This window comes from Lygodium microphyllum, chromosome 13 (genome assembly GCF_053477565.2).
Source record: "Lygodium microphyllum isolate KBCC chromosome 13, Lygodium_microphyllum_v1.1.10, whole genome shotgun sequence".
NCBI classification, from domain to species: Eukaryota; Viridiplantae; Streptophyta; class Polypodiopsida; order Schizaeales; family Lygodiaceae; genus Lygodium; species Lygodium microphyllum.
The window spans coordinates 52,330,343-52,356,693 of NC_141147.1; the positions used below are offsets into that span (position 1 = coordinate 52,330,343).

The 26,351-nt window shown below is 39.0% G+C and overlaps 1 protein-coding gene across 1 annotated transcript; it reads left to right on the forward strand.

The window, feature by feature from the left end:
- Positions 1-2,697: 2,697 nt before the first annotated feature.
- On the forward strand, positions 2,698-4,086 carry LOC148026618 (RNA polymerase II C-terminal domain phosphatase-like 4). Its single transcript, XM_087690329.1, has one exon. It carries the CDS (start codon positions 2,698-2,700, stop codon positions 4,084-4,086), a length of 1,389 nt encoding a protein of 462 aa, XP_087546455.1.
- Positions 4,087-26,351: the final 22,265 nt, after the last annotated feature.

Here is a 26,351-nt window from a genome sequence, read left to right on the forward strand (position 1 = left end):
CAATGGAAAATAAATTCCAAATGACGCTGACTAAAGAGTCCAAAATCTTGGCTGAAAATTCCGCCCTCAGGTTTGCAGTGGTATACGCACAATGTCACAACAATGCCTAAATAAATATTAGTGCCACGCCTTTCATAATAATAAGGTGCGCACCCATAAAAAATGATAATTTCTTCTAGATAATCTGAATACACGCTATTGCCAAGTGCTTCCCAATGTCGCTACTGCCTGCTCTACATATCGATTGAAGCATTCACAATTGTTAGAAAACAATAAAATTAAACCAAGAAAAGTGAATACCTAGTAGTCTTCAGCTACAAAATAAATACATAGGTTGCAACTATGTCCTCCTAACCTTAATTTAATACGAGTGCACTCTAAACTCATAAACATTCATTAAGTTAAATATGTTTTTTGTGGAATCACTCCCTTTGTGTAATCACCCACGTGCACATTAAATTAACATGACGCTCGAAAAGGACAGATGTACCCATCAACTTCTCGCACAAGGAATCCACATTGTGTACGAGCCTTGGCAAATAAATACAGTTTTACAAAATCCACCACAAAACCTCATGGAATCCACCGTGGAATAAAAAACCTCACGAAATCCACCTGCATGGTCTCACTGAATCCATTGTGGAATATGCCACCTGGCATCACAAGCTCTCAATATTCTCTCTCTCTCTCTCTCTCTCTCTCTCTCTCTCTCTCTCAATGGAAAACAAGAAAGTAAGAATAAGAAATGAGCACACACATGAATAGCCTTTTCTATTCTCTTTCATCATTTTTATACAACATTTTAGGGTTAGGGTTTTCCTATCCCCCTTGGACATGCAACTCACTTTTTGGGCAAAAAATCGATCTTTCCTTTAAGCATGCACTCAATTTTATATTCTTATGATAAGTGCTATTAGATTTAATTACAATTCACACACGAGGGAGGTCAACCCTCATTTACAACAGCCATTTTATTTCCCAAGGTTTAGTGATTTTCAAAAATTTTGTGGCTCTCATGTTCTTCTTTCTCTTCCCATTTTTGTCTCTTCAATCGGTTAACAATCTACCCTTGGTTGATTGTGTCTCCTAAAGAATCTCAATGTAATGCTAAAAGATTTGCCTTGTTTAAAGCCTCGAGAACTCCTAAGGTCAAGGTCCAAGGTTCCTCCTCCTAAGGTTACTAGAAGTATAGCCTTTCCACTAGAGAGAAGTATTGCATATGTGAGAGAATTTTGCTACCAAGACATTCCATAGTGGATTACCTAGAATGTCTTGATAGGAGCCTTTGAAAGAGTCCTCAGGGGTCCCCCTTATAGAACATGTAAGATACCACATGAGTTCAAAAGGAATGGTATTATATTTAGTAAAATTTATAGGATTATATTTAGAAAATAGGTTTTTAAATTACAAGTTGAAAAAAAATTATAAGTTTAGTAAAGTAAAATGGATAATCTTAAGGCCTTATAACATGTAAAGAAATGGTATTTTTCAATATCCTTTGAATGCACATTATATATATGATTTCTTATAGGTGGACTCCTCGGGAAGAGAGCTAGCATTGTTTGAAATGAGATGTCACTCATATGCATCATAGTAGAAGATTGAAGGGATAGACCCAAATTGTGGTTGGATAGGTAGTGAATTTCTAGATACCACCATAGTGTGAAGGAGATGGCATAGGATAGAGAGAGATGAAGCTTGCATCCTATTGATGGATTCTTTGCATGCAAGGACTTGTAGAGGGGACCTTTTTGCCAAATCTAATGAGGTTTTCAAGATAAAGGTTTTGGGTTAAGGTATCTCAACACATGAAGACATATCAATAGCTAAAAGATCACATGGATTCTTATATGTTTTTATTAGGATTAATCAAAGTGAAGGATAGATAAAAGATCACAAGTTCACATGCGACTCAATTTGACTTGGCTAAGTTGTCACAATTGAAGTTCTGGGTGTGTGGCTAGCTCAATGAAACTTCAACTATGTGCAAAATAGAACTTTAGCAGGTCCATCAATTACGTCAAAAAATAGAGCTACCTAGTGAGCTCAATCGAATCTACTTTTCATGGCAAGAGATGATTTATTGTGTTGTGCAATCTCTCTCCTTGCAATCAGATTGTTCTCCTTCTACACATCATTCTCTCTCTTGCAAAATGGTCCCAAAATGACTTGCTTGGAGTTGCTAAACACCAAGTTATTCTCTGACATTCTCTCTCCTATGCACAAGTTTGTTGACTTACGCAAGGATTGCCCCTTACACCACAAAGTAGCTCATGGAATAGATGAGATTTAGAGCAACTTGATTGAAAAGAAGGTATTTTGGATTTTCGAGTCAATTTAGGAATCCTGAGATTTAGAGTAGCTCAGGTATTTCGGTTGAGAGTCATAGACTTGGGAATTCCTATTGAAGTTGGTCCTTTTCGTTTAATTTAAAATATATATAAGCAGGCGCAAACGGGTCGGAAAATCGGGTTACAGTCGTGCCATAAAACCGACTCCAACGTAACTAGAGAGAGGTAGCGGGAAAGAGAGAGAACGGACGACGACGACGACGACGACGACGAGGAAGAGGCTGCGCCAAAGAGAGAACCGAAGAAGACGAAGAATACGACGAAGAAGAATGTTCAAAGGAAGAAGAAGCAAAAGATTCAAGAGACAAGCAGCAGATGAAGAAGAAATTTCAAGAGGCCAGCAGAGATGCCTCTCTCTAGCCAGCTACCTGTAGAGGCCTTGCAGCATCGTGTAGCTGACGTAGGGGCAGCGAAGAGATCGTGGAATGTTTTAAGAAGCAACAATGATGTACGTCTTGCAGAAATGTTGTCGAAGAGAAAGCTGTACCTTGTACTTGACATAGACCATACTTTGCTCAATTCAGCAAAGTGTGCTGATGAAGAGGAGGAGAGCGCATACCTTACGGCTTGGGTGAAATCGGCAGGAAGAATCAGGGCTTCGAACCAGATTAATCGGCCTGGCGCGGTAGAGCTGGACAGCAACCAGAATCTGAATGACTTGTTTAGAACCAAGAGTCGCTGGATCAAGCTTAGACCCTTTGTTCACCAGTTCCTCGACGAGGCAAGCAGTATGTTCGAGATTTACCTGTACACCATGGGCAACAGCACATATGCCAACTACATGGCACAATTGCTCGACCCCTCCGGACGGTTCTTTGCATCTGAAGGTAGAATTATATCACAGGCTGACGAGACAGCTATTAGCAGTCGCGGGGAATCAGCCAGGCACTGCTGCAAGGATCTTGACAATATTGCGCAGCTGCCGGCCAGGGCAAAGTCGGCTACCATCATTCTCGATGACACGCAATGCGTTTGGCCCAGGCACAAGGCCAATCTAGTCTTAGTGGAGCGCTACCACTTCTTCCGCTCCAACTGCAAGCACTTTGGTAATCTCTCATCTCCATCTCTACTGGAAGCCCGGAAAGATGAGAGCGAAGACGATGGCGCTCTTGCAAACACGCTAGAGCTTCTCCGGGCTCTGCACACGGCTTTCTTCGACAGGTACGACCAGTTGATGCGAACACAGCAGCCGAAGGTTGATGCTGACCCACAACAGGAAGACAGGCCGGCGCGTGACATGGGTCATGAGATGACCTGTGTCAGTGACATCCTATTCATGCTCAGGTCACAGGTGCTTGCCAATTGTACAATTGTAGTCGACTCACCCACAACTGATCATCCACTATGGCGTCTTGCAGAGAAGCTCGGAGCTATTTGTACAACTAACCTAGACAGCTCAGTTACTCATGTTGTCTCCGTGGATAGAGGGACAGACGACGCAAAATGGGCTGTGCAACATGACCGCCATTTAGTCCACCCACGCTGGCTGGAGGCTGCTCAATACACATGGAAACGGCCTTCAGAGAACGACTTTCCTGTGATTATCGAGGATTGTGTCTGCATCATTAATGCTCAAGACCGCCACTGCCCAAGGATATTCTCTAAGGCCAAGGACTTGCCATGTGATTGGGATCAGGGATCTTCACTCCCTGATGAGTCGCACACACGGGCAGCCCGGGCAGATGGACGGCAGTGGTCCAACAAGACGATTGATCTGGCCAATGGTGACGATTGATCTGGCCAATGGTCTCCTTTGCTTGTAAGCTGCCGCCTTCTAGCGGACAATTTTGAGCATAGTGCACAATGGTAGAGCGAGGTATAGAATTCGAGACAGATGGGGCGTGTATACATTCCAGTAACCACCACCTCCCTTGACCGTTTTGTTTTGCCTTCGCGGGCTGGAGAGATCAGAAGTTATTACATTCAGCGGAAATTTTTGTTTTTTTGTACCTGTTGATCTCTTTGTTGAGGGATCTTTGCTTCTTAAGCATTTTGCCAAGAGGACGAGGCCCTTGTGCCTATATGTAAGCTCTTCAAATTATAAGAGAGGTGTCTACCCCACTTTTTTGGGCGACTCAAATATTTATCTTTACTTAATAAACATGTCTCACCGCTTTGCTAAACAAATTGGCATAATAGTGCTCCCATATTCACTTTAATAGCTCCAAAGACCAATTTTATTTTGATCAATTCTCATAAAGCACAAGAAACTCAACTTTTTGTATCTAATGCATTGTTACTCAAAACTTTTCCAACCCTTTACTTCTATCATCCCAAGTTCCATCATGTTTTGCTATCGTATACATGCCGCTTCAATATAGTTTGAATATTAACCTGGAAAAGAGAATGTTGTTGCTGATACCTTAAGTAGAAGACCAAGTATCCATAATATCTATGTTATATCTTTTGATTCCCTTATCCCTATGAAGAATACTTATGACAAAGACCCCAATTTTGAAGCTAATTTGAATAAATTAGTTGCTAATAACTAGATTCCAATTGATTCATTGTCTTACTCTGATGGATTTATGTTTTATGAGAAAAGGTTGTGCGTAATTTTTCCATTTAGATCATTTGTGTTGCACGAAATTCATATATACCATGGTAAGCAATATGGTTTGTTAATGTCTTTGCCAATGGTGCGCAGATCGGACAATTTCTAAATAGCCAATTCTTCATAATCGGAATGGTATAGGGTATAAATTTAGTATTGAAACATCGAATGTGACACGTCAAGAGCCCCATGAGAATGCTCAAGCGTATTCCAAGAAACTGAACAAGGTATTTTGCAAATTGCTAACATCTATTGCTATTCCACTTGCTACCCAACTATAGTACTTTTACATGGATTAGACTTCAATATCCAATTACAGCTTAGTATTTCTCTTTTACTGATATAGAGATTACTATTACATGCACAGAGGAGGTACAGTCAGGCTTATATATAGCCTACACATATAGGGTGAACCTAAATTTGAGTCTAGGTCTTGGAAATAATTTAGCATTGATCAATGGAAGTCAAGGTGTAACTAGTACACCTATGACCAATTCGAATAGAAGAGGAAGCATAATACAAAATGTGCCCATATTGTTAGCTCCTCTTAATGTTGTTACAGAATGCTCACGTAGTGAATCCCGGAAGGTCCCCAAGAACAATGAACTCTACCTTTTTGCACAAAAAACCATGTAAAAGCATGCATGACAAGAAGCAAGAGACAAATTGGGTTAAATCTCCCCCATGCCTTGTGTGAGCGCTTCACAAAGCATGTATTTTATGTATATTTCCATCTTCATGCTCAATAATAGCCCAATTTACAAAAATATGACAAGCTTTTAGCTTTTGAGTTTGCTTTCTACAAAAATAGGAAAATAAAGCTAATGGACGGTGCCCATAGAGTCTGGCACGCCCAATCTCAATGTCCAAATAGAAATAACATATCCGTGCGCATAGGCGCATACAAAATAATAAGCTTTTGAGTTTGCTTTCTACAAAAATAGGAAAATAAAGCTAATGGACGGTGCCCATAGAGTCTGGCACGCCCAATCTCAATGTCCAAATAGAAATAACATATCCGTGCGCATAGGCGCATACAAAATATTAATCAATAATCGATGTCTCAATAGACATAACAAAATATAGGCGTGGCGCCTATCAAAATATAGTCCAAAGGTCGAATACTTGCTAGACTCCAATGCTTTCCTCCGCCACTGCTGCTATCTCTACACATCAACTGAAGCATTCACAATCGTTAGTAAAATAATACAATTAAACCAACAAAAGTGAATACCTAGCAGTCTTCAGCTACATAAATAAATCAACTGGTTAGAAATAAATCCTAACCTTAATTTATTACGAGTGCGCACTCTAAACTCATAAACGTTTATTAATTTAATATGCATTTTGCGGAATCACCCGCTATGGAATCACCCATGTACACACTAAATTAATGAAACGCCCGAAAAGGACAGGCGTCCCCATCAACTTCTCGCACAAAGAATCCTCTTTGTGTATGAGCCCCGGTCATCTAAGTTTACGGAATCCACCGTAAAACCTCACGGAATCCACCGTGGCACGGAATCCACCGTGGAATATGCCTCTTGGCATCATACCCCCGGGGTGGGATAGCAATTGACCTCAATTGCTATTAGCTCAATGTGGAGCTAACAGAGTGGGGAAAGCATTTAAGTCTCTAGCGTGCATCCATTGTGCTTCCTCTACAGGATGGTTCTTAAATTTTACTAGATATCTAGAATACCTTCGGCGAGTTCTAGTGGTCATGTAGTCAGTGTCTATGATGGCTTCTGGTTCAAGTATTTCAGTCTCTTCCTCCAATAAAGGTGGGTTTTCATAAACAGGGTGGATAGGTAATTGGCCTCTAAATGGTCTCAATAAACTAATGTAAAATGTATTATGAATTTTCCAATGAGATGGCAATTCTAACTTGAATGCATTGTCATTAATCTTATGAATGATTCTAAATGGTCCATAAAATCTAGGAGCTAATTTGACAGCTGGATGTCTATCTACACTTTGCAGTCTACACTTTTATATTCTAAGCCAAACATAATCATCAACTTTGAAATTCATGGCTTGTCTTTTCTTGTTGGCTTGTTTGGTATATGATTGTTGGGCTTTAGTAATCATATCCTTAACCTCATCAAAAATACTGTTATGCATAGTAGCAATATCATCAGCACTCTGAATTCTATTAGACAAAGATGCAACAGGTGTAGATAATCTATATCCATAAATGATTTCAAAATGTGCTTTCTTTGTAGATATGTGCGGTGTATTGTTGTATGCAAACTGTAATAAATGCAAATGAGTATCCCATGTCTGAGGTTTAGAGATAGTATATGCACGTAAAAGATCTAGAATGGTGCTATTTGTGGCTTCTGTTTGTCCATTTGTTTCTGGATGAAATGCAGATAAGAAATCAATCTTTGTGCCTAGATTTGCAAACAGTGTAATCCAAAAATTATTACAAAATCTAGAATCTCGATCTGAAATAATCACTTTTGGCAATCCATGGTTAGTAAAAACAGTTTTAAAAAATAACCGTGCTGCTTGTGATGCTGTTAAAGTTTTCTTACATGTAATGAAATATGCTTGCTTACTAAATCTATCTACAATTGTCCAAATCATGTCATGGTTAGATTTAGTATTTGGTAAACCAGTAATGAAATCCATAGAAATATGTTCCCAAGGTTTAGATGGAATAGACAAAGGCATTAGTAATCCATACTGTTTACCATGATGTCTCTTTATTCTTTGACAAATCAAACATTCAGAAACGAAATTAGATACATCTTCATCCATATGCGGCCAATAAAAATCTTCAGTTAACATGCGTAATGTAGATATGATACCTCTATGACCTTGATATGGGGGACAATGAATTTCATTCAAAACAAAAGATCGGAATGGAATAGTAACACACAGTCTCTTTTCAAAAAACATAAATCCATCATTATATGGCAATGAATCAACAGGAATGAAATTATTTTGAACTAATTTTTGCCAATCAGAATGAAAGGTAATATCCTGGTGATATGTATCTTTCATAGCAATCAAAGAATCAAAAGATATGATAGAAATATTATGAATTGCAGGTCTTCTACTCAATGCATCAGCAACTACATTTTCTTTTCCAGGTTGGTATTGAATGATAGGATGAAAACTTTGAATGAAGGAAGCCCATTTGATATGACGATCAGAAATTTGGGGTTGGCTAAGTAAATGTCTAATGCTTTGCTGGTCGGTCTTTATCATGAATTTTGAACCCATTAAATAATGCTTCCACTGTTTTAATGCTTGTACAACTGCTAATAGTTCTTTGTCATAAGTGGAATATTTCAGCTCAGAAGGTTTCAGCTTAGAACTAGAATATGCTATTGGATGATTGTCTTGCATTAATACGGCTCCTATTCCTGATCCGCTAGCATCGGTCACAACTAGAAAGAATGGTCTATTAAAGTCAGGCAATTGTAGAACAAGGGCATTGGTTAATGCACGTTTCAGTAAGTCAAAGGATTTCTGCTGAGTTTCAGTCCATTGATAAACAATTCCTTTCTTAAGAAGTTTGGTTAATGGTAAAGCAAGTAATGAAAAATTACGTATAAACTTCCTATAGAAACTAGCAAGACCAAGGAATGAGCGTAATTCATGTACATTTTTAGGAACAGGCCAATGTAATATTGCATCAATTTTCTTAGGATCAACTTTAATTCCTTCTTTTTTACAATATGGCCTAAATATTCTATTTCTGTCTTAAAGAATTCACTCTTTTCAGGATTTGAAAACAATTGATTTTCTTTCAGTAATTGAAAAACTAATGATAGATGCTCATAATGCTCTGTTTCACTTTGACTAAACACCAAAATATTATCAAAGAAAGCAATCACACAATACTGATATTTCAAAAAGATACGGTTCATCATTCTACTGAAAGTAGCAGGTGCATTAGTTAATCCGAATGGCATGACTAAGAATTCGTAATGGCCAAACTGTGTTCTGAATGCAGTCTTAAATATGTCGGATCTATCTAACCTCACCTGATGATATCCAGACTTAAGGTCAATTTTACTAAATATAGAAGATCCCTGCAGTTTGTCCATAAGGTCATCAACTCTAGGTATAGGATACATATTCTTTACAGTGATCTTATTTAATGCTCGGTAGTCAATACACATACGATAGGTATTATTCTTTTTCTTGACTAAGAGTACAGGTGCACCGAATGGAGAACTGCTAGGTCGAATTAAGCCTCTATTTAGTAATTCTTCAACTTGACTCTGGATTTCTTTTTGCTCTATTTGATTGTGCCTATATAGTGCTTTGCAAGGTGGTTGTGTGCCAGGAATTAAATCAATCTTATGGTCTTCTGGACGTGAAGGTGGTAGACCTGGTGGTAGGTCTTGTGCAAAACAGTCCTTAAAATATGCAAGAAATTCCTTATGCCTAGGGTGCATATGATTTTCCTTTGCGTGCAATTCATTCACCCAAATGAGATATGATTTAGTACTCTTGCGTAATGCACGTTTTGCTTGAGTATGCGAAAGCAGTGGAAAAATATTAGATGCATGCATACCATATAATGTAATAGATTTTTCGTGAAAATTAATATTCATTGTATGCGTGGAATAATCTATATTTGGATTATGCAGGTGTCTCCAAGGCATTCCTAAAATAATGTCGCTTGACTGTAATGGGACAACTAAGAAATTTCTTCTTTCAATATATGAACCAATTTGAATCTCTAAATCTTGTACTTCTTGTGTGCCATTGTACCTAGTGCCTAAAAATGCAGCTTTTATGCGATAATGTGTAGGTACAGTCTGTAATTTTAATTCCTTTATCAATTTTGCTGAAATAAAGTCATGAGTTCTACCGTCATCATGCAAGATAGTTCTTTCCTTTCCATGCACCATACATTTCATAGTCAACAATGAATGTGGAGTAGGCATACCTGGTAAAGTGTCGGAAGTAGTAGTGGGATCATCCTCATCTTCAGTGAAATCTGGCATATCCTCATGCTCATCTTCGTCCATGGCTCCAAGATAGTTGATATGTGCTGGTGGCTTCTTTGAATGACAATTTACTGGAGATGCCCTGGTTGGTGACACTTATAGCATACTATTGGCTTGGCTTTGGTTACATTATTTGCAATGGCTGGAAGTCTGGGTACATTTGGATTTGCTTGTGGAATAGGCTTTGGATTTGGATTGACAGTGGATGGTAATGCAGGTGGTTTAGCCCAATTCTTGCGGAAAGATGGTGATGAGAAACGACCTGGATTAAACCTTCTAAAATTGGAATTGAATTGTTTAGATCCATAATTACCGTTGGCTTGGAATTGCTGTGGTCGTCTGTCTCTTCCGCGTAACTTATCTTCAGTGTCGTGAGCTAATGAGATAGCGTCTTCAAGAGTAGCAGGCTTGAACATGTTCACTTCAGCGTAGTAATGTCCAAGAAGTCCAGACATATACTTTCGCTTATGCGTCGTCTCTGGTACGTCTTCAAGCATGCGTAGCTGTAGGAGTGCATTCCAAAAACACTCTGTATACTGTGGAATAGGCTCACGATCCCGTTGTTGAAGTAAATCCCATTGCTTGATAGCCTTCTCATGAAATTGCAGTGGAAGGAAATTCTGCATGAACTTCTTCTTGAAATCTTCCCAAGTAGCAGGACATTCTATGCTCTTGCGGACTACAGTCCACCATAGTGATGCTCTGTCTATCAGATGATTAGTAACACACTTGATTTTATCTTTTTCCGGATAAGTTTCCTCATGGAAATAGTCATCAAACTGGCTAATGAATGATAAAACAGTCTTTCCTTCTCGTATGCCATTGAAAGTGCGAAACTTGAAACTTCGTTTACTTATCTTGGATTCCTTGCGAATGGTTTGTGCTTCAAGAGTGGTGTCGATGGTACGTCGAATCAAATCTTCAGCTTGTGGTTCTTCTTTGTCGGTGGATGCTCTTTGTAATTTTGTCAATTGCGCTTGCAATGCTTGCCTAGCCCTTCGCTCTTCTTCCAATTGCAGCATGATTAGATCCAGCTTTTGTTCCATGGTAGGCTCAGGTAAGTCGTCTTCAGCCATAGGATCATCCATATGTGGGGTAGTCATCCTGTAAAACTCAATAAACCTTTCTCACTCAAAATCAGGTTAGCGGGATGAGCGTAGCTCAAATTCGGGGTTACAAGGCTATGTATTTTTGGGTATTTCTTTCTCAATTTTCAGAAAATCTGCAATATTTCTATCTGCGATTGCTGAAAGTACTTCAACAAACTTGTAGATAGGTAGAACACCTTGCCACGAACAACTTTCCAGTTCAGAGTTTTTGCATAGGAACAAATCTTCTAGGAGTTTTAAGCACTAGTCAGTTCTGACTTGCAGAGTTGCAGACTTAGCAGACTTACAGAGTTGTTGACTTGCAGAACTTAGGCCGACTTGCAGAACTTACAGAACTTGATTCCAATTGACTTGCTGAACTTGTCTTCTGGTGCGCAAGACCCGGAGTTTGTGGACTTGTTTGCCTTGTCTGACTTGAGTAGCTTAACTTGGAATTAGTTGATTAAGCTTAAGAAAAGCTTAATCTGTAAGTCGTCGCCTCATTTTCGTGGGGGGGGCCGTTTTTTGGCCGCGCGAAAATTTCGGAAGCATCTTCTGATATCTCGATTAAAATTTGTGGAGCTTCAAGCTTGTTTTAAAGCTTCTAAGCTTAAGATTAAGCCTTGATGAAGTAATTTACTTGAATATGAAGAAAGCTTATCTCTGTTGTTCAACGACTTGATGAAGGAGATGAATGCGTGGTCCTCCGCCTGCAGAGCCTAGTCCTTCGCGATCTGATAGTAGAAACAGGGGTTCTTGATCGCCAGAAGTCTGCCTGTATCGACGGTTCGCGATGAGATTGACTGTAGAGCCCGATCGTTCCTGGAGCTCCGCCTTCGCCCGAGATTGGTAGCGATTGGAAGCTCTTGATCTCTGCTTCGCTCTGATACCACTGGTGCGCAGATCGGACGCAGAATGCTCACGTAGTGAACCCCGGAAGGTCCCCAAGAACAATGAACTCTACCTTTTTGCACAAAAAACCATGTAAAAGCATGCACGACAAGAAGCAAGAGACAAATTGGGTTCAATCTCCCCCATGCCTTGTGTGAGCGCTTCACAAAGCATATATTTTATGTATATTTCCATCTTCATGCTCAATAATAGCCCAATTTACAAAAATATGACAAGCTTTTAGCTTTTGAGTTTGCTTTCTACAAAAATAGGAAAATAAAGCTAATGGACGGTGCCCATAGAGTCTGGCACGCCCAATCTCAATGTCCAAATAGAAATAACATATCCGTGCGCATAGGCGCATACAAAATAATAAGATTTTGAGTTTGCTTTCTACAAAAATAGGAAAATAAAGCTAATGGATGGTGCCCATAGAGTCTGGCACGCCCAATCTCAATGTCCAAATAGAAATAACATATCCGTGCGCATAGGCGCATACAAAATAATAATCAATAATCGATGTCTCAATAGACATAACAAAATATAGGCGTGGCACCTATCAAAATATAGTCCAAAGGTCGAATACTCGCTAGACTCCAATGCTTTCCTCCGCCACTGCTGCTATCTCTACACATCAACTGAAGCATTCACAATCGTTAGTAAAATAATACAATTAAACCGACAAAAGTGAATACCTAGCAGTCTTCAGCTACATAAATAAATCAACTGGTTAGAAATAAATCCTAACCTTAATTTATTACGAGTGCGCACTCTAAACTCATAAACGTTTATTAATTTAATATGCATTTTGCGGAATCACCCGCTATGGAATCACCCATGTACACACTAAATTAATGAAACGCCCGAAAAGGACAGGCGTCCCCATCAACTTCTCGCACAAAGAATCCTCTTTGTGTATGAGCCCTGGTCATCTAAGTTTACGGAATCCACCGTAAAACCTCACGAAATCCACCGTGGCACGGAATCCACCGTGGAATATGCCTCCTGGCATCAGCCAATTCCTGAACGACCATGGGAACATATTTCAATGGATTTTATAACTGGTTTGCCTAACACATAAGTTAATCATGATACGATTTGGACTATTGTAGATTGATTTACCAAACAAGCATATTTCCTTTCATGTAAGAAAGCATTAACTACATCTCAAGCTGCACAGTTGTTTTTGTAGACTGTTTTCACTCACCATGGTTTGCCAAAAGTTATTATTTTTTATCGTGATTCTAGATTTTGCAATAATTTTTGACTACTTTGTTTGCTAATTTAGGTACAAAGATTGATTTTTCATATGCATTTCATCTTGAAACAAATGCGCAAACAAAAGTTACTAACAATACAATTTTAGATCTTTTGCATACATACATAATTTCAAAACCACAAACATGGGATACAAAAATGCATTTACTTCAATTTGCATACAATAATACACCACATACAGTTACATATAAAGCATCTTTTGAAATCATTTAAGGATATAGATTGCCTACAACTGTTATATCATTATCAAACAAAGTCAAAGCTGCTAATAATATTGCTAATACACATACTAATATTTTTTCTAAAGTTAAAGATATGATTGCAAAAGCCAAAGAATCATACACTAAACAAGCTAACAAGAGAAGAAAAGCTATGAGTTTTAAAGTTGATGATTATATTTGGTTATGCATTTGAAAAGAGAAGATTGCAAAGTGTTCAGAAACACCCTGTTGTTAAGCTAGCCCCTAGATTTTATGGACCTTTCAAAATCATTCACAAAATCAATGACAATGCATTTAAATTAGAACTACCCCAACACTGGAAAATTTAAAATACTTTTTATATCAGTTCGTTACGATAATTTAGAGGCTAATTATATGTCCATCCTGTTTATGAAAACCCTCCTTTATTAGAAAAAAAAATTGAAATCCTTGAACCTGAAGCTATTCTAGATACTGACTTTATGACCGCTAGATATAGCTGTAGATACTCTAGATAATGGGTTAAGTTTAAAAATCATCCTATGGAAGAAGCCCAATGGATGTAAGCCCGTGATCTAAGTGCTTACCCTCACTGCTCGCTCCACATTGAGCTAGTAGCAATTGAGGACGATTGCTATCCCACCTCGAGGATATGATGCTAGGAGACATATTCCACAGTGGATTCCATGAGACCATGGTGGATTCCGTGAGGTTTTGCGATGGATTCCATAAAACTATATTTATTTGCTGAGGCTTGTACACAAGGTGGATTTCTTATGCGAGAAGTTGACAGGGACCCCTATCCTTTTTGGGCATCATGTTAATTTAATGTGCACGTGGGTGATTCCACAGTTGTTGATTCTGTAAAATACATATTTAAATTAATGGAGGTTTATGAGTTTAGAGTGCACTTGTATTAAATTAAGGTTAGGACAAAGTTCCAACCTATTTATTTATTTTGTAGCTGAAGATTGCTAGGTATTCACTTTTGTCGGATTAATTTTATTATTTTCTAACAATTGTGAATGCTTCAGTTGATGTGTAGAGCAGGGAAGGGTGGCGTTGGGAAGTACCGGATGATACCGTGTATTCAAATTACCTAGAAGAAATTATCATTTTTTATGGGCGTGTACCTTATCATTAAAGGCGTGGTGCTAATATTTATTTAGGCATGCTTATTTTTTGAACTGCTTGATAAATATTTATTATTTTGTATGCATATAGAACACAATATTAGTGAGTTTGGGAATCTCCCAATTCCCATTGTTCGAATACTAAAAAGGTGGCACCCGGATAACATGCCCATAAGTTTCTCAAAACCATATGATGTGACCTATCATTGGAAAGCACTTGAAAAATAAAATCTATTGAGCTATAGAGTGCTCGATTTGGAGTTGTAGCGTTCAAATTATGATAAATCCAAAGATTTGACCACGTGTCCCAAACTTATGAAAAATTCCCATATTCCCCAATATGGTGTTATAGGCACTCAGTTTAGATATTTCATTATTGGACATTGTATTTGGACACAACCCAAACTTTGGGCTACCCAACCGCTTTATTCTTTATTTGGAAAAAAGCAAACACAAAAGTCAAAGCATGCTAATTGTAAAATTGGGCTATTTTTTAGCTTTGAGATGAATAAATTTATAAATACATGCCTTGTGAAGCGCTCACATAAGGCATGGGGGGAGATTGTACCTAATTTGTCTATTTTCTTCATGTCATGCAAATCTTCATTCTTGTTTTATAAGCTTTAGTAGAGTTCTTTTGTTCTTGGGGACTTTCGAGCGCTTGCTACGTATGCATCCTGCATCTGATTTTTACACCAAGAATGAATGAGAAAATACAAGGGGGTAAGAAAAAAGGTGGTGAGGTCCGATGCAATACCACGGGACGGGGATTACTCCAACGTAGGATAGTTAGTCCCTCGCCCCCATGCATAGCATGTTAGACTTTACGTACTGTAGGTCCGCCCGTAAGGGGATGGAGAGAAATAAAGAGAGGGGCAACAATGAAAGAGAGAGAGAAAGAAAGATAGAAAATAAAGAGAGAGAGGGGCAACAAAGAAAGAGAGGGAGAATAAGAAAGGAAGAGGAAGAGAAAACAAGAAAGAGAGAATAAACATGAAAGACAAAGAAAACATAAAAGAGAAAGGGGAGAGAACATAAAATGAAGAGTGCAAAGAAAGGTGCAAAGAAAGGGGGAGAAAACCAAGACTTTAGTTAATGTTAATTTTGTTGAGTTACAAGAGAAGAAATCCCTTCTCAAATAATTTAAGAAAGAAAAAGAGAATGAGAACAAAAACAAATTTTTTGTCGTAATGTAGATCAAATGGAAAACGATGAAGGTCATGATGTTCAAGATTGCAAGTCGTATCTTAATTAGCATGTCCTGTGTCCTTGCTCTCAATGCAAGCTGGCAATTAGATGAAAATGTCGATTATCTATAGAACATGTACGATGCTTTGGTGAGTTTCAATCCGAGATCATTGATCAAGCGATCTTAGACTTTGAGCAAATGGTAAGAAAAGTGTATCTCAATCATGCATTGTGTTCGCAAACTAATTGAATATCATATACAAAAACATTGGATGTGGCCGTAAAATTTATTACAGGGAGGTAATGTCTCATCCCAAGGAGGAGTGCACCTATTGCAGCCAATTAGAAGAGTTTGTGGACATCCGATGGATGGAGTGCCTCAGCTAATCCACAACTTGGAAGGCACTACCTAGTCTATACTCTCAATACCAGAGGAGACAGGCAACCTTTCAAACTTTCCTACAAACTTGGAGCCTGAGATGGAGACAATGATCAATGCATTGATGCCCATGGATGCAAATACATCTGATCCACTTAGAGAGGAAGAATTCATACCATTATATGATTTGATCCACTTAGAGAGGAAGCATCCATACCATTATATGATGGGTATGGAGTATCTCGCCTGAAGACGTTGCTTGCGCTCCTAAGTGTGCAACTAAAATACAGGTGGAGTGATGCGAGTGTGACCGAGTAGTTTAGCTACCTTCTACGTACGCTTTGTTGATTTCTTTTCGGTATCATTATAAAAAACAATTGTGCTTTTTTAGCGTGTTCTATGATTTTTTTTCAAGTTGCTAAAGTATCATATATTACCACTTGAGTCTCGTGATGATGCACGACATGTTTTATGAAAGCTTGGCATGGACAACAACAACATCCATGCATGTGTCAATGATTGTGTACTGTTTCGAGGAGAGTATGAGACTATGGAGATATGTTCAAAGTGTGGTGCTCACATGTATCGACAGAACTTGCAAGGGCAAACCATCCCTCAAAAATTTCTTAGATACTTTCCACTTATCCCCCCTATACATCACATGTTTTATATGTCGGGCTTGGTGAGCTTGACAACCTAGCATCCACAGAATAGATCCACAAATAGGGTCCAATGAATATCAACGAATTCACATGCATGGAGCCAGATTGACTCTACCTTTCCAAGCTTTGCATGAGAGCCAAGGAATCTTCGGCTCAGTCTAGCTATGCATGGCATGAACTCATTCGGTCTCTGCTCAACTTCTTACAGTGTGGGGCATGTAGTTCTTGTTAACTACAACATCCCACCATGGCTTTCTACGAAGAAAGGACACCTAATCCTTAGCTTGCTCATTCCTGTCTGCTACAAAGTCAAGAACATGGATGTCTATCTTCCTCCATTAGTCGATGAGCTTTAGATTTTGTGGGAGGAGGGGGTCACCGTGGAAGATATGAGCGGGCATGATGGTTGAATATCCACCAATATATGAGTCATTCTCATGTGGACCATACATTACTTTTTGGGATTCGAGGAGTGCTCAGGTAAGTAGGATTTTGTCCTCGTTGGTCATATCTATCATAGCTTGTTCAAGTTTGTGTTTACTAAATAGAGGTGTTGGGACAGGTCTGGTTACCTCAAGTTATCATGCATGTCCAATGTGTGCGCCACTGTTGGACTCTTAAAGGTCACAAACAATGAAGATAGTATATCAAGGATACTTCTTTTTCTTAATGGACAGTTATGAATTGAGGGGTGGTTTTCTTGGACGACCTCCAACATGAATGAACGCTCAAAGCTGGTACAAGTTGAAAATGGTCCACCTAGAGTCACATCCATAATGCGACAGTTCTCGATCTTCTACGAGTTGCCGTATTAGACCCACTTACAAATCAATGACTTGTTAGATCCCTTGCATATTTTCAAGAATATGGGTAGCTTACTATGGGACTACATCACAAGAAAGAGAGACACTGCAGGGGTATGAATGGATTTGAAGGAGGTAGGCAAGATGAAGGCACTTTGTCCACAATCAAGTGCTGATGGTCACTTGCAACTACCTCACACTCCTTGGGTTTTGTCCACTAAAGAAGAGTGCATTGTGAAGAAAATTATCAAGTCTATCCGCACTTCGAGGGGTATGATGCATTCTCTTAGATCCGCATTTTCTAAAGACGGCCAACTATCAGGGCTAAAATCCTATGATTGGCATAAGACATGTCATGTTTGTACTATGAATGGATTGTAGGTGGCATGCGTATTTTGCTATTTGGAGTGTAATCGTTGTTCATAATGCTTCTTCATTTATGGCAGTTTGTACTATCGATCGCGATCATAAGATGCCTTACTCCAAAAATATGCAGGGCAATTTACAAGTTGTCAAATTTAGTGCAGTGGATCTCACAGAAGGAGATCAAGACATCCTTTATAGAATCCACAAGGCGGGGAGCAGTGGAGACGGTCTGTCTCTTTGAGAAGTACATGCCTACCTACATGCTCACGATACAAACCCATCTCCTGGTGCATCTTGTAGATGAAGTGGAGATTGTTAGATCCATCCATACACGATGGATGCTCTTCTTGTAGTGCTTTGTTAAAGGGAGGGTAAAGGCATAACCTAAGGGTCTATTATGTAGTCTTTAAGTGTAGTTTTGAGCCTTTGTAATTGTTGAGATGTGAAAAGTCATGAGTAGACTATGAGTCTCTTTGGGAAAGTTAGAAGGAGGAGCCGTGAGATTTCTGTATATCTGTTCACATTAGGAAAAGAAATGAGCCTGTAAATGATGTTGTGATTATGAAGGAACAGAAAACATTTCTATGCATGTGTTTCTCTCTATATTCAAGACTATTATCTGCTTTGTATAATCAATTATCTTAACTATGAAATCAAAAGTTGGTCTGTATGTTGAAGTGATGTTAAATGGTGTGTTCTGACAAAGACAGAAAGGCCAATATTAATTGCAATCCGAATCTGTTTTATATCAAAGAGATGTCTGCTTTGGGTTAATTTAGGGGAAGCTTTTGGACCCCTAACACTTGGCGATCTTGCAAATTAGTCTTTGGGCATCAAGCGGGATGGTTTAGAATGGAACATGTACAGAAGATTCATGAGTTAAAGGATACAGTCAGAAATGGATTCAGAACTGGAATTTTAGTATTTGACTATTGAAGAGGAGGAACGGGAATCCTTTGCACAGGCTCTATTACAAGAGTTTTAAAATTAGACAATAGAAGAGGAGTTCGAGGCATATAGTCAGGTATTTTTGAACACACAGTTTCCAGGAAGCATTTTGACCCTTAACACGCTTCATGAAAACCCTGAAAGGCTTTGTACGACAACGAGCTTGGTTAAAAGGTAGCATTGTTGAAGGTTGGTTGGTGTCTAAGGTGTTAGTGCATATTTCATAGTGGCTATTGATGGTGGATTCAAACAACAGTATGCTATGGTCACTGAAGGACAATGATAGACTAACCCGAGATGTGGTGGTTGAAAATGGAATAGAAAAAATTATGGATGCTGTAATGGAGGAGAAAGTGAATCGTTTTTGTATGTTGTAACATGCCTCCATGGAGACGTGGCTCGCTAAATACGAGCAAGCTAGGAAAGATCGGGCAGAAGCACGATCCAAACTTTGACATAGTACACGCCATTGACCCATTCGATATCCCGAGGGCATGGAGGAGATGCCTCGGTTTATATCTATGTGATGGCTACATGGAGATTTGATTGCAGCCTCTCGCAAAGGGGTGGAGGTCTCAACTGAGGAGTTGGGATTCTCGAGGGGATATAGTCCAAAGGTGACCACATGTTTTATAAGATTTCGTATCTAGATTTTATATGTGACAACTAATTAACTATTTCAATGTACAATGTAAAATATACAATGTGGCGTGGTTGTACAAATGACATTTTCGCGTGGAGCGTGTCGACAAAATGCACACCACAACGGATTGTGGTATCATGGCAAAGTTCGAGCAAGAGAGTCGATGGCAAGCCACGAATCCAAACATTGTTATAGATGAGATAGAGTACTTTGGGAACTTGCAAAGTATTCTCATGGTGGATTAGCATAGCTTCTCCATGATCCTATTCGATGTGTAGTGGTTCAAAGTGGTACTGAAAGGAGCCGAGGAGATTGTTCAATGAGGTCCATCTGGATTTCTCAAAATAGATTCTGAAAAAAGATGGACGGATTTGCACGACATGTTTGTATCACTGTCCCATTGTGAACAGGTGCATGAACTCATGTTTTTAAAAATTTTATCACGATATGGTATGAGTCACAAAAGTTCAATCTCTCTTATGTGATTTTGAACATGTAATTTTCTATCAAAACCCTTGACAACCTCGATGGTGGTATGTTGTATCTTCAGCTCCCTGAAGTGTGAGAGTATATAATGAAAGCAATATTCCCAATGTAGATGAGGATAATATGCAGATAGAGGGGTCGATATTGCAAGGGGTGGAGGCTGCCCAAAGCTTGGAGCATGTAGAGGAGGTAGAATTGGATAACAATGATGGAGAGACAGGAGGCCAAGAATTCTTTGAGAAAATGAGGTGGACTCATCCTTTTGTGGTGACCTTTCTATCGACCTTCCAGTATATGCAGAGTTGTGTTTGAGATTGACATGGAACCATAGGCTATGCCATACTTGGAGCATCCACCTACTTTATATTACCGTGCATTTTAAGTAAGATCATTTTTTAAAGAGTTATATTACCATACTTTTCTTGAATCTTTATATTGATTATGCTAACATCAATTTTTATTTGTGTAGGTGACCTTTGTGGATATTTGGATAGCACAATGAGTCAAGGGATGAGCGACAAGTAGCTACAGGAGATCTTCACACCATATATCCAGGAGCTCAAGAGATATGGTAGACCAGGAGCTGTCTCGGACACCATTAGGCCGTTCTATTAGATCTACTTCGGCAAGCTCTGATGCTTCAATTTCCAATAGATGAGGTCGATGCTCTAGATTTGGGCCAGACGGAGGGAGTGCTTATGGAGGATGTTACGAAGACGTGGATGCAGTGAGCCCGCGGTCTCCTACACGTCGAGAGAGGGTGGTTCACATGGTTGTTGTAGAGGTACCGACGTAGTGTCTCTATCTTGTCATTCTATTAGAGTTGTGTCACCTGTGGGATTTGTCACACCTAGGACGTCTACTCGAATCACGCTCGGCCGTCTGCAGGTGGCACCCCTATAGGTGCTACTCTGAGAGATACCACCCCTGTGGGTACACTAGACGTACAAGGGTGTCCTAGATATGCCTATTAGCGCACTCACAGGTGGGAGAGGATACATCTTAGACATACCCCAGAGGGGTATGGATACCTTGTAGATGATAAGATGAGAGCCGTGATCATGAATGATGAGGGGAGGAGGTTGATGGCTCATATGAGAGAGTTGTGTGGCCAACAAGTTTTTTGGCACAATGTCTTGGATCATTAGAAGAACATACCGGAGGGGAGCAAGAACTACATAGTAGCATCCTTACATGAGGAGTTTCTGATATCCACCGTAGCAGATAGGTTTTCCACAGGCTGAATGATGGAGTGCATGCATGCGTACATGTCACACAAATGATCAGACGCACGCAACATAAGAAGTGGGGCCTCGAAGCCCGAGTGGCTAGATGCAGATGACTGGCGTCGACTCGGGGAGAAGGCTACAGATTCTCCAGGACATTGGACATAGCAGCGCAAGGCAGCAAGGATACGACTGGAGGTAGTACGAGTGGTCCATCATCTTGGGAGTGACAGCCACATGACTTATCTGGAGGACCCTGTAAGTTTTTATTTTTTTCTTCTCGCTTATTTTTTTGCAATACCGCTTGTACTGACAATCATGTTTCTAATTGTTGAATTTTGTTTTCTTTGTAGCACTCCATTAAAAACCGTGATCTCACCATCCTAGAGACTCGATATGCATAAAGACACGGTCTCACTGCATTGATCGATAGATTGTATACCCATAGTGGCCCAATAAGTCACTCATCTTTCTTGTCCATAGTTACTAATTTTAATTAAAATGCATTATTGTATGGTGAACTGATGTGTAGTTGTTTCTTTTCTTGCAGAGTTCATTCGATGCTCCTTTGCAGCAAGACAAGCTTTCAGATGACGAGGATTTGTAGCTCGTGTTTGGATTTGTGGAGTACACATCCTCTTCTTTATTCGTCCCGTGATTTATGTAGCCATTTTCTATGCACTATGTTATTATCATCCTTTGTATCTTGCCATGATTCCATGAGCGCTTTCATTAAGCAATCTTATATTTATTTTATGTATCAGTCTTGTGGATTCAAGTATACATTGCTTTCATTTCAAGGACCATTGCACACTTTACTATAACCCTTTTGTATGGCCCAAATACAACACCTAGTGCTACATACTATCGTGCTATTTTTAAAAAAAATCTTTGTAATCGTCGCTATTAATGTCACAAATTTACTGCATGCATCACATTTCGCATCGCTATCTGCGATGCTAATAACCACACAAATAGCGACAGTACTATGGTGTCGCTAATACCATCATATTTAGCGATGATGGGGGCAATTTTTTTTGTGAACATTTTTGTCACTTTAAACGTCAATATGAGGTATGTATCTTGTAGTGTTGCTTGAGTTATTATGACAAACACATACCATACACACAAGAGGAAGCTCACTCAAGAACACAAGAAGGGAGATGGAGATCAAAATATTTTCTTGCTCATTTTATCTTCTTCTTCCTCACACAATATAATGTACACAAAGTATAGATAAGATACAATCCGTTGTAGCTTTGAGCTTGAAGGAGGAAAATATCCCTCTTCTACCTCATTTACATTTTCTCTACCCCTGTTATGCCTTCCTTTCATATAGCCGTATTGTTAAGCAAAACACTAGCAAATTTTTTCTATACGACTATCAACTCTCTCTAAACTACCATGTCAATTTTGCTTGACATCCAGGCTCCACGAGGTCACAAAATTCAACAAGGCCATTTGAAGTAAGAGAAGCAAGAAACGTGGCCGACGGAGAAAATGACGTGGTAGGAATTGGCAAAATCCCCGTTACTACAAACCTGATAGAGATAACATCTCGTGGGTTTGGAAAAAATTAATGTTTTGTAAGCTTATCGCTATATTTGGCTTTAATGATTATAAACGTATTCTAAAGAAAATGCATATGAACTGCAGCGTAGAAAAATAGCACAAGTAATATAATAATTAACTAATCAAACAAAAGGGATTTTTCAGTAAGTGGAGGTTTATCTTTGATATTGGTAGAAGGAAAAAATCATTGTAAATAACTTTGCAAAATAGAAAATAAATATGTTTTTTCAAAATATTATTTTCTCTATCTTTGTATTTTGCCCAAAAAATTACGCAAAGGAATCTATGATAATGGGTTAATTAATGAAGATCCTTTCATATGTCATAACTTAATGTGAACCTTGTGAGGATTAAATGGGGGGTCAAACCGCCTCCAATCGATGAATCAAGACTTGCGTTGGATTCCTGACGTCGAATCATCATTATTTTACAAAACTAGTAAGAAATGATAATGTGAAAACAAAGCTAAAAAGTTCAAGTATCAAACTAATTCATGAAACTTATGATAACCCACGGTAATACAACTATCGCTAGTTCGACTGAAATTCAAGAGAAGAAGTATCTCCTTAAGCAAGTTAAGCCACCAAAATTTGATGGCAAGGGCAAAACCAAGGCAGAGATTTGGATTGAGACCATGGAGGACTACTTTATTGTCGTAAGAACTACCCTTGTTAGTCATGCTATGATCGGCAAGTTGAAATTGACCGCTCAGACACGCCTATGGTGGAAAAAATGATGTAACGATTAGGGACTCGTTGAGACAGCTATTGCCTGGGAAAAGCTGAAAGAAGCTGTGCATGGTCGATAATTGCCACCAGCTTATTGCACACTAAAAATGAATGAGTTCTTTAACTTAAGACAATTGGGAATGAGCTTGGAGGCATATTATTCAAAGCTTATTTCATTGCTTAAGTATGCATCTTCCATGACTATTGCTCAATTAGGTGTCTAAGTTTTGTTACGGATTGAATGCTCCTCTGAACACACGCCTTGAATGTATGCGTCCCAATTGATCTACAAGATGCTTTGATTCGCACAACACCTCTTGTTCAGGAGATTTAGTCAAAGCCAAGGAATAATAGGCTCTGGAATCAAAACAAAGGGACTTCACGGGGCTATGTTAAGCAAGCCCAAGGTCAGCATTCGCATGGTCAAGGAAAGAGGGCCAAAACAAATGTAGTAGAGAACTTCATACCTGTTGGAAGTAATTCAAGAGTACCTAGGTGTTTCCATTGTAATGAACTAGGCCACTTTAAAAGGCACTGCCCAAAGCATGGCCAAATTCCTCGCCAAGGACAATACAAAGGTCAGAACGAAGCTTCAAATGCAAAAGGAAAAGCATCTGCCATAATTCTTAAAGAGCTTGAAGAAGAGGGAAACCCAACTATGGAATCCGATATAGAGAGGGCATCAATTTCATGCCACTCTCCATAAGAAAGGGCCAAATCACTAGTTTTTGGTGATTCAAACATCAACAGATTATCAGGGTAAGTCCTTTAAAATTCCGATTGATTGTGGAAGTACACACTCATTCATGTCACCAAAGTGTGCCAAGAAATTAGATGTAGACACAATACCTATATCTAGCTTGCTTGTGGAACTTGATAATGGAAAATAAATCCTGTCTACTCAGCAAACTTGCAAAGTGACATTTAGCCTGGGAAGCAATCTCTCTAAAATGGGATCTAGGATCATGAATTTGGGGGCCTACTAATGTCTATTGGGTATGGACTGCCTAATCCCCAATGAGGCACATATTCAATGTCGAAAAGGACATGTGACTTTTCAAAACCTAAAGGGGGAAAAAGTGATGACCCAAGGTGAGGTAGAAAAACCCAAGGTTCAACTAGCCAAATCATCTCGCATAATAAAAAAAGGATTACTTGTGTATCTCATAAAATTAAATAATATTGAGCATAATAAACAAGACGAGGGAGAGCCATATTAGCTGAAGGAATACGATGACAACTTTTTAGAAGACTTGACTCAATTACCACCTTGAAGAGAAGTCGATCACGAGATCAGACTTGAACCACGAGCCGCTCCAATCGCTAAGTGTTCATATAAAATGTCTATCCTTGAAGCAATTGAGCTAAAAGAGCAACTCAAGTAGTGATTGGATCAAGGATACATCAGATCTAGTAATTCACCATGGGGAGCCCCAGTATTTTTTCAAAAGAAAAAGGATGGAACTCTTCATCTTTGCATTGATTACTGAGGTCTAAACTAGGTAACAATAAAAAATAAGTATCCAATCCCAAGAATAGACGAGCTACTTGATAGGCTACAAGGGACAAATATATTTTCCAAGATTGATCTTCGATCTGATTATTACCAAATAAGGATCAAGGAAGAAGATATCCCCAAAACTGCCTTCAATACCAGATATGGTCATTTTGAATTCCTTGTAATGTCTTTCGATCTAACTAATGCCCCTCCTACATTTAATAGATTAATGCATGACATTTTTTAACCTTATCTTGATGATTTTGTCCTAGTCTTCTTTGATAAGATCCTAACATACTCCAAGACAAATGAAGACCATGAACTGCAATAGTGCATTGTGCTAGACACAATGAGGATGCACAAGCTCTATGCAAAGAAAAAAGTGTCTTTTTCAAAAGATAGATGAAATATCTTGGATTCATAGTATCTGTTGAAGGAATCTCTATAGACCTAGGCAAAGTTAGAGATGTTCAAGAGTGGCAACCTCCAATGACAAATAAGGAAGTGAGAAGTTTTTAAGGGCTAATTGGATGGTATAGAATTTTCATAAAAAATTATGTCCTAATAGATGCATCTCTCACTCATTTGTTGAAAAAAAAAACTGCCATTGGATGGATGACCTTTGAGCAAGCCAGTTTTGAGCAGCTCAGGAAAAGTTTGGTAGCATCACCCATTTTAAAGCTACCTTCTGACCTAAGTCAAGAGTTTGAGGTCGTAACAAATGCAAGTTCTCTTGCACTAGGTTGTGTGCTTATGCAACAAGGTCATCCGATAGCATATTCATTATGGAAACTGAAAATCCATGAAAGGAATTATGCCACCCATGATCTCGAGCTGTTAGCTGTGATCCATGCTCTCAAATTGTGGCGACTCTATCTACTTGGAAGCAAGTTTACTTTTGTCATTGACCACAAAAGTCTCAAATGGATCTTTACTCAACCAAACCTCAACATGAGGCAGCGGTGGTGGATTGAAATCTTGCAAGAATTCGATTTTAAAATCCAATTCGGACTTGGAAAAAAAAATGTGAATACCGATGCATTAAGTCATAAAGCTTTTCTCAATGCACTTATCATGGAAGAGCCATCTAAAGGAGAGACTTTAGTTACCATGATATCGATGCCTAGCAATCCAATCATTGAGCTAGCCAAAGAAGAGGTAGATAAGGATCCTAAGTATCAACTAATGCTTAGAGAAATCCTAGTTAAGGACACTGATCCTAACCTCAGAGTCAAATATCAAAATTTAACTATGGATGATGGACTTGTCTATTTCAGGGCAAGGTTCTGCATTCCCCTCAGTCAAGTGTTGAAAAAGTAGATATTATGGGAAGCCCATGACTCCCCGTTCTCAGGACACCCTGGCTATGCAAAAATTCTTA

Bases quoted from the DNA above. Each gene is read 5' to 3' on its own strand.
- LOC148026618 (XM_087690329.1), top strand. From the start codon at position 2,698: ATGCCTCTCTCTAGCCAGCTACCTGTAGAGGCCTTGCAGCATCGTGTA.